The sequence below is a fragment of the Sitodiplosis mosellana genome, unplaced genomic scaffold (assembly GCF_009176505.1).
Source record: "Sitodiplosis mosellana isolate CC-2019 unplaced genomic scaffold, AAFC_SMos_1.0 Smas_scaffold_1, whole genome shotgun sequence".
Lineage (NCBI taxonomy): Eukaryota > Metazoa > Arthropoda > Insecta > Diptera > Cecidomyiidae > Sitodiplosis > Sitodiplosis mosellana.
Genome location: NW_022595244.1, coordinates 7,188,290 through 7,203,452, shown reverse-complemented (window position 1 = coordinate 7,203,452; position 15,163 = coordinate 7,188,290). Strand labels below are relative to the sequence as shown.

Sequence of the window (15,163 nt, the reverse complement as noted above, 5' to 3'; positions counted from 1 at the left end):
TTGAAATGTGTATTCTACACAGCTCAAAAAAAGCATAATATTTGCGGAAATGGGACGAAGACCGAGACAGCAATAAGGCGAACACGAATTTGATTCGGGATATAAATAAAGTGGTACGTACGTGGAAAGAAGAGAAAAAAGGCACGGTGCAGGAGAATGAAAATGGAGCGAGAAGCACAAGTAATGTGCGGATACATAAAAGCCATAGCAAACCCCAAAAATTGTGGAATAAAATGTTCTACTTTAGACGGCATTTATTCAAAAGCATTCCAACAAAAACCGAGATCATCATAAATACCATTTTTATTGTCCTTTATGAACATGGTTACAAACGCGCCCAGCGCCAAATTTATTTCGCAAGTACACATACATTGCATTCGAGCAGCAAAGGCAGCCGCAAACACCATCATCAACAACAACAACAGCAGCAGCATCAATCCCGAACCCAATGGAATAAATGCTGCTGCCATTGCCGAGAGATACAGAGCAATCGAAGAAGAGCTGGCATTGGAAAAAGAGCACCGACATAAGCCAAACACAAATATGGCAATATGCGGTGGGTCCATATGATGACATTTTGATTATCGCCATGCTGAACGCATTCCGAATTAATGCATAATAAGGTCGATATGGCACATGGCCTCCGTACAAGAGTTTAATACTAATGAGCAAGAATTTCGCCTTTCCGACACAATCCTTATGTATGCAGAATTGGGAATAAGTACAAATACTGTTTTGCATTATTTTGAATCGGTCGTGGGTGACAGTGAAATGGGAATTAATTTAAATACCAAATGGAATTCCCATAGTAAATAAAAAATTTGTGATTTGATTGACACAGCAAGAAAGAAAAATAAACATCTAAATTTAAATTGGACCGTTTTAGTAAAATTGTAGGTATATTGGTACTCCCTGCACTCGTTCGCATCAAAATTCGAAATTCGCTAACGCACACTCCCTCCCGATGGTAAATATTTACAAACAGACGGCAAAAGCCGTATTATAAATACTCCACGCAACGATGACAGTTGCGTTTGTTCGAAAAACTAACTGACCGAACGGTTTCGAACTGTCAAACGAAACGTCAAAAGCAAGAGTAAATGCTTTCAGTGAATGACTACGAAAACCAAAACACAACATATACACACACACACACTTACTAACGCTACACACGCTTGTGTGTGGAATATATATGTCGTTTGCCTTTGTCAGTCAATCAGCTAGCTAGTAGCCGTACAGTTCAATGGTTGTATATGTGTCGATTGAAATTGTGTGTGGGTAAAATGCTATAGCATGTTTGCGAAAATGCACAATATTACCAAATGGCATTATTTTAGTTAGTGTATGGACTGATCCGGTGGTTGAAAGACGTGTGAATCGACGATATATGTTATACAAATTCTTTTTTCTCTCTTTTAAGTTGTAGATAAAAAAAAGGAACTAGATAGACTAATAAAGAAGAAAGGAAACTCAACGCGTACTTTGAAACATGGTGTAAGCATTTCATTGAAATTTTATTTCGTGATTTACTTATTTTGATGGGTGATTTTGTTTTTCTACTGCTTGGCGAATTGTGTGCAAGATAATAGAGTAGTGATTTGTTGGGAAAAAAATTTCCTTGGACGTGTGTGTTGTGTACGATTGATTTTTATTTGTGTTCCGTATTCGGGTTATTGTTATTTTTGAGCTGAGAGGATGTTGATGCGTATATTAGCGCAGTAAATTGAGTGCATATAGAACAATATTATAGATTGAGAAAAAAAACACACAGCGAGAATGGGAGAAGGAGCACGTCAAATAGAATAAGCAAATGCGAAATTGGCCAAAGAAACTTTTCTACGATCGAATGTGTGTGCGACTGAGATAGAGAACGAGAAGTGAACAGAGCAAAAGTGTTGTTATTAGTGTATAGTTATTTTTTTTCTCACTTCTTCTCTCTCTTTCTCTCGCTCACTTGCTCGTTCTCTGAATTTGAGTATGAGTGTCTTATGTGCGATTTGTTGTTGTACACGTCGCTGCCGTTTCTGTTGCCCCGATGTCGATTTGTATGGTTTCATGGCAATTGGATTTTACTTTTACAAATTTTTGTATCGAAAATTGGTTGTACATTGTCATTGTATTAGCTGATACTTTAATATGGATGATTCGGTATTAGGTTTTTCTTTCGCTTTCTCGCGCTCTTTCTCTCTCTACACACATTTGATTATTCCATTGTAATATTATCGTGCTGTTGCCCATTGAGTGCACATTTATTCAAATAGCGGGCTTTATTGTTCAAATATTTTATTTTCAGTCTGTACAGTGAATTCAGAATTTGGTGGTTTTAATTCGGGCCATATGAAGAATTCATTGTATTGTTTGTCATTTGGTTGTGTCGATTTTAATGCCTTGCTCACGTTTTAAATGCCAGCCAAGACACTAGCTATAACATGAATATCATATATACACACTCGATATTTCCATTCTGACAATCCGACAGCACCGTTGTTATAGTGAACATCGAAATAAAAACAAATGAAATTGAAAACGGACGATGTATTACTACGCGGAAAATATGTAATTCTTCACATATTTGGTTTTGAGTTAGTGTATCGAAACGTGAGCCAGTTTTTGTGTGTGAGTGTGTGTTTGTGTGTGATTGGCGACCCGTTCATACATATGTAGTATTTATGATGGGCTTATTGGTGTATTTATGATTATGCGATGATGAGACTCGTGCTGTAGTTGTTGTGACTGCTTCAAGATCAATGCTAGCGACTTGAATAATAATAATATAAACGATTATTTTTTCGTCGTTGTATCCGTTGTTGTCGCCACCGCTGCCGTCGTCGTTGTTGTCGTGTATTGTTATTATTTGTTCAGTGCCAAAGGAATTTATCGTGTGGACACAAGTTTTTTCACCCTTTATCGTGTCGCATTTAGTGTCGCTATTCTTGATCTATAGTCAATTGATACGATGGCTCTGGAATGCTTTATGCTCATTTAAATCCATTGTGTGTGCGTGTGTGCTATTTGTGGCTACTGAACATAAATTCACTTCCAGATGCTATATTGTAATATATATATATATATATGCGTTGCCTTGTTATGGCATGTACTGACTCATGGTGGCCTTCCATCCATTCAACATTTTCCCACTTCCGTTCAACGGAACAAGTAAGCTTCATCGCCGTTGTGGTCGTCGTCGTCGTCATAGTCGTCGTTTGCCTCGGGGGCTCATTAAACATTTTCTCCAAACCGAACAAATGAAAGTTTTATTGTCGTCATTATTCAACCACTGTGTAAAATGGTTCAAACTACGTTTGTGATTATTGATGGGTGAAATATGTGTGAAATTATATGTGAATTCGAGCGCAATCTCTCGTACTCTCCTCGATTTTCTCATTCGCCACCATGCCTAATGCTATGAACACAAAGTGAATGCAAGCATCCACGGTGTGGTGGTGGTGCAATAGTACAACTTCTTTATGTAATCGTTTACGGTTAATGAATGTGATAAAGTCGTAATACATTCATTACTTCCACACAACATCACATCACATCTTGCGATCGAATCACAATGCAAACACGATACATGAATGTATACGAATGTATAAATGTACGAAGGCTTGACTTTTGACGAATCAAGAAGAAAAATCGCCAATTTTCATATTATTCTGTTCGTGTCAAATGACAGAAAAAATAACCACGCGAACCGCAAAAGGCCATTTAGTGTTCAATTTCACAAATATGCACTTAATTTGTTTATAAACCGAGGCTGCATTATAATAACAATCATCAATGAATCATGCCAATTTTTTCTCTTCTGTTTCAGCCATACATCGACACCGATACACACTCTCGAACAACAAAACTGGCTCTCCATATTTCGCAAGTCAAATTTTAGCATGTACACTAAATCTCAGCACATGCATTCTTGCTCGTTTTTCTTATGCGTTGTCGTGTTATTTTTTTCATGATCTCGATGTGTGTTCAAAATTTACGTCTTCTCATCGAGCGTTGGTTGTGCCCCTTTTTTTCTCTTTCTCTCGCTCTCGATTTAATTGCTTGTGTATTCGATATAAATTAAGTTATGATTATGTGATAGTTTTTTCGTCTTTCGTTCGTATTTGTCCAAACGCTGACTACGCGCGCAACACTAGTCGCTGTCGTTGCGTCAAAGAAAACAAAACGTGTTTGTTTATACTGAGATTAGCTCTGTTTGATTTTGCTGTGTTTGCTCCATTTCTCAATTACATTTTCTTTTTCTCTTTCTTTTTCTCACTCTCTCTTCCTCGCTCGCGGGAATGTACAGTTTTGACTAAACAATGGACGAGAATCGTGTGGCAGATTATTTTGTAGTAGCTGGGTTGCCTACGAAAAACCCGAGCCTACTGCAAGAAAATATATTCAATGATACGAGTCAATTGCGGTCGGTAGATGCCATTGCGCCGATTGTTGAAATTGGTGTATATTTCCCAACGCTCGGCGAAACCATTCCCGATGGCAATCAAGTGCTTGAGAAAACACCAACCGGACTGGATGCCGATTTAAATCATGGATCCGTACGAACACCGCCATGTTTTATCTTCTACCGTCGTGGCTATGATAAACCGCCACTTGTTGATATTGGCATTCTGTATGAGAATTCCGAGCGCATCATGCCCGATGCACAGATGGTGGAATTCACGCCAGGCGGACGGGTAGCGAATATAAATAATTCGACAACAAAAATTTTTATGACCTATCGACGGGCCAGAGACGATATGCCATGCAATGAATTGGTTGTCAGTGATTTATGTATAATTGTCGCGAGTCGAGGTGAAGAGCCGCCGCATGCCTTCTGTCAAATTCACAAGACGCTCAACAAAGGAATTGTCGGCAGTGACGTATATTTGTGCTATAAAAAGTCGATGAATCGACCGAAACTGATAAGCTACCAACCAGAAATACTACATCGCTATCCATTTGTGGATCACATTGATTTTCCACTGAATTTGTGTCAGAGTGTTCCGCTGTTTTGCCTACCAATGGGCAGCACACTTGAATGTTGGCCAAATGTCGATGGCACGGTAAGTAACACTGTGTAAAATTTGCTCATTTATTTTGTTTTCTGTGTGTACGGTTGAAATTTTGCAAAGAACAAAAGAACTCATGTTTCGTTTTTCGTTTTTTTTTTCTTGTTGTGGCAGGTGAAGCGAAAGAGCATAGATCCAGTATTTAGTACATTTGTGCTGACCGTTAGCGATGGTGCGTACAAGGTTTACGGTTCAGCGCTGTCATTCTATGAAGAATATGAGTAAGACACTTTTGGCTTTTTCAATTGAAAACCCGTAGTCAAATCTATTCATGTCTCTCTCCCTCTCTCTCTTTTCTCTTCCGTTTTATGAGTTTAGTCCGTTGCAACTCACCGAAAAACAAAAAGAAATGCTTGAGTGGACCGATGAATCACCGGCAAATTGTTCACTTCATGTGAATAAAGCGATTTGTTTGCTGTCTCATCATCCATTCGGCGATACATTCGAGAAATGGCTACGTTTCATTTATGTGAGTTGAATTTTATTCTTCGATTAATCTCATGATGGGATTTTTTTCCACTTCATTTTTAATTGAGATGCTAATCATGTGTTGTTTGTTTTTTGTTGATTTATCCATCAGAAAATGTCAAGAAGTGAAGCACCTTTAACCGTTCCAATCGAACGCTATATCACACAATTGATAGACGAAGTTCCATTTCCATCGCCCAGCATTTTAATTCAATTGTCAAATTTATCCAATGAACGAATCATACTGACGCAACCGGAAGACTCGCCAATGCCACGCAGCGGTGCTGGCTTTATGCAATTGCTTACAAATTTAGGACCAGATAATTGCTTACATCTACTGTTATTAGTATTAGCCGAACAGAAAATTCTCATACATTCGCTTAGGTAAACAATCGCAGCAAAATCCAGTCAAAATGTTGTTGCTCATTTAATTTCGTACCGCGGCTTGTTATCTTATCTTAGCAAGCATTCGCGCTACTTAGTTGTATTCATTTCATTCCGAATATTACACGTTTTGGCACATGAAATAATCATGACCGCAAATTATACGTAATAATTATTAATTAAATTTGTTGTTTGTGGTTTCTCTTCTGTTTCTTCACTCGGTGGTGTCGTCGTCGCGTCTTTTTTGATCTCACTTTTCAGACCTTCAACATTAACAGCTGTTGCTGAGGCGGTTGTTACACTTTTATTCCCATTCAAATGGCAATGCCCATACATCCCATTGTGTCCGCTCGGGCTGTCCGAAGTGTTACATGCTCCGTTGCCATATTTAATTGGTGTCGATTCGAGATTTTTCGACGTTCACGTACTACCCAATGATGTGACATGTGTGGATTTGGATACAAATCATATTACCGTGAGTTTTTCAGATTGAAATGTCGTCTCTCGTTCCAAACGAGATCTTTTTTAATCTCGTTTTTTTCTTCAAATTTTGAACTACATTGATTTTCATGATTTATTTCCATTGTTCTTCCCAGTTATGCGAATCGCAGAAAGAATTGACTGTGAAACTGTTGCCAAAGCGAGCGAGTAGGATTTTACGACAGACGCTACGTGAACTTGAGGAATTAGCACAAACACCAGCCGTTTCGTCTACCAATAGTTTAGATCGAGATTTTAAGCGAAAAATTCGCGAACAAAGCCTTGAACTTCGAATACAGGAAGCATTTTTGAGATTTATGGCAAACATTTTGCGTGGATATCGAGATTATTTAGTGCCCATGTCCAAGGCACCAACTGTTGGCTCAACCGATCCGAATGCGGTAAATATTTTTTTAGAATTTTCCAAAAAACATGTTGTTTTCGATTGTAAAGTCAAAAAAAAACATTATCGAACAAATAAAGATTAACAATGACTGTGTTCTTCCCTTGCAGCTCTTTCAATTGAACGCATTTTTGCGTTCGCGAGATAAGGCCCATCACAAATTCTACAATTACTTGATGAAAACACAAATGTTTATTCGATTTATCGAAGAGCGTTCGTTTGTGTCTGATAGCGGTTATCAAGGTTTGGCCTTTTTCGACGAGTGCACCGAAAAAGTGAGCGCATGTGATGATACCACGAGTGAAATTCGGTTTGTTGATTGGGACATTGGTACAAGTAGCGATCGAACAAAATATATTTTACCGCTGGATTGTCAACCTGGTGCTAATGATCAAACATACACATACCCGCTGTTCATGTTGAATCCGGCTTTGCTTCAACCGCCGAAAAATCGACTAAACAAATTGGTACAAAATGCATCGTGTGCACCGGGCTCACCAATGGCTCGACGTACAAAATACGAAATCAAAATGGCACAAAAAAATGCACGAAAATGTCAATCATCGCCGGAGCAATGGGCCAATCATCTTCTAACAACCTGTTACTCGATCTATTTTTTGGTGTTGCCAAGCATTTTGCTGGACGCAAACAACAATGAACAGGCAACACTGAAAGCAGCCTACGATGTACTGTCGAAGGCACACAAAATGCGAATCACCTGTGATGAAGTATGCTACCGTGTGATGATGCAACTGTGTGGCATTCACAATTTGCCCATACTTGCGGTTCGACTGTACTATCTTATGAAGCGATCGGGCATTCAACCGAATGCCGTCACTTATGGCTTTTACAATAAATGTGTTCTTGAAGCTCAATGGCCGTCCGACACTGGGACGGCAAGTAAATTGCGATGGAATCGATTAAAGAATGTTATATTCGCTGCTGCTTATCTCCGTCGTGGCATTCAGAATGGCGGTCGAAAATGCTCATCGGAACAAAATTTAAGCGCATTGGATGCAAATGATGCCACATCGGCAACTAGCTTAGATAGAGATACGAATGAAAGTAACTACTTTTCAATAGATTTCTTTGCTTTTGATAAATTAAGAGGACGATTTGGAAATTTTGGACGACAAAGCGAACGAAATGAGAATAATTTGAGGGCTAGCGTTGGATCGTTGAATTCCGTTGGTGTGAATGACACGAAAAATATGAACGGAAATGGAAAAGAGCACGAGATTGATCCGCACACACATGAGCGGATCACCGCCGATAACATTGAATTGATCAAAGAACCGCAGCCACCAAGGGAGCCAGATGAATGTGATGCACAGAACGAATCAAAAGTTCAACCAATTGGGACCAATGGCACTTCGAACAACGAAGGCCATATTATTACAAAAGACAATATCGATCTGGCGGTGAATGGAAACGCAGACAATGAAGACGACGACGATGACGATAAAACAAGCCCGAAAAAGTAAGCTATCGTTCACATTTCTATCGTTTCAAACCCAACTTTATCAGAATGGAATGAAATTAACTTGATTTGTTCTTTTAGGGTATCACCGCGTACGCCAGTTACGCAAAATGATCCGTTGGGTGCATTGATCGAAGAAGAAGAAGAGCTCATCAAAATCGAAAAGACCAGTGTTGAAACGAAAAATTCATTCTTAATCAAAAATAACACCATTTATACCGATCAACCGATTTTATTCCGTGGCCAGCGTAGCGCCACATTCGATGAATCAACACCAATGTACAAAAGCATGCAGCGATCAAAGACAATGCCACCATCATCAGTTGCATCAAGCTTTGCTGGCTTTGGCCAATCATTTAAATTGAATTTCGGGTAAATACAAATCATCATCTCATTTTGATCGAATGTGAATGAAAACTGGGTTTAGTATCCCAAAATTAAGTGTCATGTGTACAAATTTTGCATATTTTATTTATCATTTTGAATGGATTCTGTCCTGTTTATGTTATTTGTCCCGCAAATTTATTTTTTTAAACACTCTTTATTTCATTTTATTTCGTTTTATACATTTTTTATTTCATTTAATTAGACGCTATTCACCTGCACGATTGAATTTCAAAAAAGATTCCATTATTCCTGCAAATATTATTGAAAATATTTCTAATATTAGGTAAGCAAATGTAAATATGTGGTTTTGTAAATACACCAATTGTAGCCAGAAATGATTTGAACATTTGCACGGATTGCACAAAGAATGATGATCAATATCAAAAACATATTAAGCGCATGTTTATTTAAATGAAAAAGTGAAACTGATTGTTTCGTCCCAATGTGATTTAATCTATTATTCTATTGATGTATATAAAATACGTATTGATCATTGGCTGCAACAGTTGCATGAATTTGCATGGCAATAGGTTTAAGTCTAAATATTATTATTTGCGACATTTGTCGTTGTATGGACCTGTAATGTAAATTCAAAGAAAAAATTGTCAAAATCCAACTTAATCATAATCGAATTATAATTTCAGCCCAAGTTTGACTGGCAAGAAATCAAATGAAATCTTTCAAGGCGGTCTCAGTAGTATAAAAAGTGCGGCAACATCTGTTGCCAAGAAACTGGACGAAATCAAAGATGCAATCTCAGCGAATAACACGCCCATCAAATCGGCCAATTTAGACCGAGGTCTGCATCGTTCTGACGACAATTTGGATGTCGATTCACCAACTTACACCGCACCAGCGCATTCTCGACGCGTATCAAGTGATGTTGACCTATGGTCGAGACTTAGCGATTCACGGAAATCCAGTTATAATAACCTGTTGTTCCTCGGTGAATACGCAAAACTTCAAAACACATATTTACCTGAAACCAGCCATCCGCAAATCTCGTTGGAGCATCGATATAGCTCAAAATCGGATGTTGAAATTCAACTGAGCACAATGTCATCGTGTCACAATTGTTCCGAACCAATGTATGATAGGGACATAATGGCCGGATGGTCAGCCGAAGATTCCAATCTCAATACCACATGTCACAAATGTAAAAAGGCAACCGTTCCATTGCTAAGCATCAACATAACCAGCATCGATCGTACGCAATCCAATGCAAAGCAAGAGAATCAATTCAATGTACCGTACTTGAATCCGTTGGTCTTGCGTAAAGAGCTCGAAAACATTTTATCTCAGTACGGCGACGATTTATTGTGTAAATCACAATTTGTCGATGGTCATGCCATTATCTATTGGAATCTGGTGTGGTTCATGGAACGTATAGGCGTGCAAACACACTTATCATCACTTTTCTTTCACAAGGTGCGTACTTTTCAACCCTAAGCTACTTTATTACATGATGCCTTCACTTTTTGAGACTGACTTTTTCTCCTTACTTTTATTTACAGCAAAATGAAGCAGACAAAAAACCACCGCGAGAACCCTCACATCCTTTAGATTGCTTATGAGACACGCATACGATAACAAAAGTTAATAATTAATTAACGGAAACAGCAATCTATTTGCAATAAAAAAAAGGTTTAAGACATCAATAATTATTGATTATTAACTAATTATAATTAGTTGTTGTAGACATTGCGAGAATTGTCAAGAGATATCCTATATTTTCTCTGTGTATTGGATAGAAAGCGCACCAATTCTATTTGAAAAAAAGCAATCAATTCACCAAACTCTCAATCGACGGAACCAACACTTTTTTTCTGTTCAACCGAATAACCACGAACTAACCACGTTCCATCCTTTTCTCTCTAACACACACACACACACTATTTTCTCTATATATTTTTTGATCGTCCAATATTGTCTTTATACAATTGTATACCGCTTTTCTTTCGGATTATCGAAGTGGACGCAGTGCATGCGAGTAAAGAAGAATAAAAGAAAAAAAATGATCCGAATCTTTTGAAGAAGCTTTAGTTTTTATCGAAATTGTTATGAAAGAATATTTTAAGATTACAAAGGAAATTTGTATGTGGCAAGAAGCAACCAAAATGAGTTTAAACGCAATATTCAGAGCGGTTTATCCCGATTTCGCTTTGTTATCGTTTTATTTTTGTAAAAAAAGAAGAAGAAAAACAATGAAGAAAATGAAGAATGGTATATTTTATTCCTAGGCAGACAATTGAATTGTGAAAAAGGATTTTAACATTCACAATCTCTAACTATACAAATAAAAATCAAATTATTAAAATCTAAAACGATTTCGTTTTATTTTTGTTTGTTTTTTCCATGATTTTTTACATTCCCTTTAAAAAAAAAATTCGAAAAAAATCATATTCGTTCAATTTGCTGCAATTTCGAAATTGTTGGTCGCATAAAAGTGTTACATGGGATTTGTTTTGCTTAACTTCGAACAGCGACACAACGTCAAGAGTGTAAAGTATGAAACGAACGCGCTGTCACATTCGGAATGCGTTGATTCGCGTTAAATCGGCCCCGCATACACAATCATTCATCGACACACTCACACGGTCTAGGTCCATGCGGCAGCAGCGTTTCAACAATGACCACTCACTTGTTTGGAACTTGTGCACAACCGACCGTAGCAGCACTACACAACACCGATGAATAATCATTGAATTGCACACACAAACGCACGAATACCGACCCTACCTTTTGGTGTCGAGCAGCGCACACCGTTCGTTCGTTCATATTGTTGTTTGTGTGTTTTTCTCATTCGTTTCGGCTAACGTATGAAACACTGAAAAAAAGCAACCGTGTGCGCTAGCGGCACGATGAATAACATCATTTTCTCTCAGTTGAACGAGAGCCTTTGATGTGAACAGTTTGAGGTGTGTTGTTGCAAATTGCGCGCTCACCATCCGAGCAAAAAAATTAAAGTAAGCGAAGAAGCATTTTATCATCGTTGTTACATTGCTTTGCACAAAACTGGAAATGAGCAAATTGCTACGTGTCTTTCGTATCCACTTGTTAGAAAATTCCGAAACAGTGGCTCATTGAGAATTGAGCACATGCTAAAACAAAAGCCCGGTGTGTCTGTGCCGAAAAAAAGAGGTAGAGATTTTGCCGAGTGATTGAAAGTGAAGAAGAACAAACGAAAACAAAAAGAGACACAAGACAGAATCATCATCATCATTGAAAGTTATTTGTTGAGCGCAAAAGAGTCACCGCCACAACATAGCAGCCACACATTAAACAGCAGATTTTTTTTACCTTGTTGTTAGTTTCATCTTTCTTCGAATTCATTTCTTTCGTGTGTGTGTTTTTTTTTTCGGTGTGTCGAAACGAAGAGAGTTTACATCGGCCGCAAGAAAGAGACTCAGAAAAAGTGAATCAGAATTAAATTCTCAGTGAATTTTTCCCAGGCATATGAATCGTCGTGGCCATCCAACACACAGCATACGCATGTACGCAATACAACCGTGTTGAATTAATAGAAACGGAAGAAAACAAAAACCGACGACCAGCCCATTCAATTTGTGAGTGAGTGCCGAAGTAAATTAAGAAACAAAAAAAAATTCTTATTACACGAACTTGGGATGAAGGAACGAACGAATGAAAAAAAAATAACCCAACAATGAAACGAAGCATCAACCATCGAAGATAGAAGACGAAGCACAGGGAAAAGAACGAAAGAAAGAAAAAAAACAATCACATCATCATACAAGAAAACACATCTCTAGTGCATTGTAGCATTTGAGAACGCGGAGACTGTGAGTAACACGAAAAAAACAACAAAAACTACAGGAAAAGAACTGAATCAACCGACCAAACCAGAGTGAAGTCATTTTCTTCTTCTCTCAGTGCAAGTACATTGATTCAGTGTGCAAGTGAGTGAATGAGGGATAAAAAAATAACAATTCAGAGAAATAACAACAACGAATTTGTAATAGCTGTTGTTATTATTGTTGCTTGCTAGCCCCTTTGCGTTTTAATTGTGTGCATTCATATTTTGAGTGTGTGTGCGTGCGCGTTGTCTCTTTTTTTTGGTTTCTGTTCGCAGTCCGAGCAAGAACAAATCGTGTCTGAGTCGATTGTGTGTGACTGCATTTACAACAATCGGAGTCGTTGTTAAATCATCATCCAAGCAACAGAGCAACGGCATATTAGAATATACTTTAGCCGACACGAGAAGCAACAAAAATTATCGAATATAATTCACACATAAGTAAACACTGCAATTGCATTTTAATTAGTTAAGTGGTGAAACTAAATGAAACCAAATAAGAGCTCAGTTTCAGGTGCTTCGTTGAGTGCGCCGTCGCCGTACCTGTCATTGATTGTCATATTTTTCCTGTATTCCATGCAAACAAACACGATATTCATTTGCACTTGCAACACACACTACGCACAAACAACGAGTTCTTCGAGAAAACAGTTTTTTTTTTTCGTCAATGTTTTGAACAAACCAGTGCCACAGTAGTTCTGATTTGACCAGTGTTTCGTGTCGACTTCAATTAAAAAACCAGAGTTTGAGTGAAGCAAATGAGGGAAACAAACCACACGAAAAGTACAAAATAAAAACAACAACAACATTCAGTTTAAATGGCACTTTCGTAAATTACATATTTACATACAAATTGTATACGGCTTTTAGGAGAACGGTCACAAGAAACGAAATCAATTTGGTGGCATTTTCTTGATGTGAATGCGCCCCAAGAATAATAACAACGCGAATGTTGAAGGAAAAAAACACAACAACCTAACCAGAACTATTGAACATTTCATCGGAATGTGTTAATTGAAAATCTTTACACTTGCAGAGCTCAAAAGAGAGAGAGAAAGAGAGAGAACGGGAAAAAAATTTAACGCAAAACACAAATAACAATTTGTTTGAAGAATTTATTGTTATAAAAGTGTAGTATTGTGTTCGTGTAATTTACTTTTGCGGAACGGTTCAGTTTGATCGGTTTTTCCAATTCGGGTTTGACCGCGTACTCTGTGTGAATCTGAATTGGTGTATGTTCGTGCAGCCACAACACTTGCCATCAAGCTCATTCGAACACATAAAGATATTAATTCGATACGTGCATCTGACCCCCTTTTTAGAATATTAAGCTTGCTTGTTAACGTCATCGTCGTAGTCGTCGTCGTTGTTGCTGTTTCCAATTAGAAGCTGAAAATAAAGGTAAGTCGAACGATTTGGTACATAGTCAATGCGCTTAGTCTAGCTCTTGGATTAGTACACCCAGAGACAAGAGATACAGCAGAAGAGAAGAAAAAATAGCAATATATGTCGTTAATTCAATTACTTGGCTTAAGCGAGCCGATTACAGATTACAAATTGCCACTCGGTGTGTTGATCATTTCAGTTGTAAATGACTTGTGTGCAGAATGTGTGCTATTGAATGAAAGTTGATTTATTTCAATTGTCTTTGCAATCTTCTCTCTCGCGTGTGTTTTCCAAACCATGACGATTGAGGTTTTTCTTGCTTGATGTGTTGTGGCTCTTGAATTCTTAAGCGACATCAAAGCCTAATGAAAATCGATTATAATCTTGATGATATACGAACAATCGCATTTTTGTCATTTCAGTCGAATGAGGGCTTTTGCTTTTTGTTTCCAACCGACTTTTTTTTCCGTCGTTCTATTTATCGTCATTTTTCACCATTTTTTCTGTCTCTCTCTCTCTCTCTTCCTTTCTTTCCTCACATTGTTGTTTTGCACTCGCGCTTTGTGAATAATATTTTTTTTCAATTTATTGCTACTTTTAACATTGTTCTAAATCGATTGGCACGATTATTTGTACACGATTTGCCGTTCGACGACGGTCGCCATGAACGACATAAATCGCTTTTTATGCCACTGCAACGACGACGACGACGGTTTGCATACATTTTTTTTTTGCTGCTTTTAAGTACTTTTATCTTGATAACCCAGCCAACCAGAACATAAAAATCCGTTCCGTTATAAATGTGTTTTCAATTTGAGAGACGAAAAAAAAACTCTCTCACACACACTAAAGAAATGAAAACCGAACCATTCAAAATTAAAAAACTTTTTCTTCGCGGAAAATCCTGTAAACGCGATTTTTGTTCCACTAACGGTATTTCTAGTGACTTGAGTAATAAACAGTTGGTCGAGTAGTGTGTGTTATGCTCTTTTTTCTCATTCGTTCGTATTCTCATTTTGGTTTCTTCATATCTGGTGTGCACTAGGCGATTTCAACAGTGTGCTCACTGCTCACACAGCACATAACAAACGATGGCGATTCCCTTCAATGGAAAATGTGGTGAAATGAAGAAAAAACAAATAGAAACCAAAGCGAACAAGCGGTGAGTGATTCAACAGACAACGCTAAGGCAGCAATCAGAATGTGCGCTGCAAAATGCAACTGGAATAAAAATGTTTAACAAAATCATTCAAAGAAAGAGAGAGAGAGAGAGAGAGAGAGAGAGAGAGAGAGAGAGAGAGAGA

General features: G+C 37.9%; 2 protein-coding genes across 5 annotated transcripts in view; both read left to right on the top strand.

Moving 5' to 3' along the window:
- Positions 1-1,115: 1,115 nt before the first annotated feature.
- Positions 1,116-10,983, top strand: LOC129577492 (DENN domain-containing protein Crag). Of its 4 annotated transcripts, none has more exons than XM_055464656.1 (12): positions 1,116-1,494; positions 4,295-5,051; positions 5,172-5,278; positions 5,376-5,526; positions 5,638-5,909; positions 6,171-6,384; positions 6,506-6,790; positions 6,903-8,272; positions 8,354-8,644; positions 8,862-8,942; positions 9,304-10,087; positions 10,174-10,983. In XM_055464656.1, the coding sequence occupies exons 2-12, from the start codon at positions 4,308-4,310 to the stop codon at positions 10,231-10,233; spliced, it is 4,359 nt and encodes a 1,452-aa protein (XP_055320631.1). In that variant the 5' UTR covers positions 1,116-1,494; positions 4,295-4,307; the 3' UTR covers positions 10,234-10,983. The 4 variants fall into 4 exon arrangements, with proteins under 4 accessions (XP_055320631.1, XP_055320664.1, XP_055320642.1 ...); XM_055464667.1 differs by having other exon boundaries at positions 1,336-1,635; XM_055464689.1 differs by lacking the exon at positions 8,862-8,942 and having other exon boundaries at positions 1,208-1,494.
- Positions 10,984-11,337: 354 nt separating this feature from the next.
- LOC129577468 (myb-like protein U) overlaps positions 11,338-15,163 on the top strand; it is a 58,113-nt gene continuing 54,287 nt past the window's right edge. The window contains exon 1 of the mRNA XM_055464568.1: positions 11,338-13,874. The gene's annotated coding sequence lies outside the window, so the exon portion shown is untranslated. The remainder of the gene's footprint in view (positions 13,875-15,163) is intronic.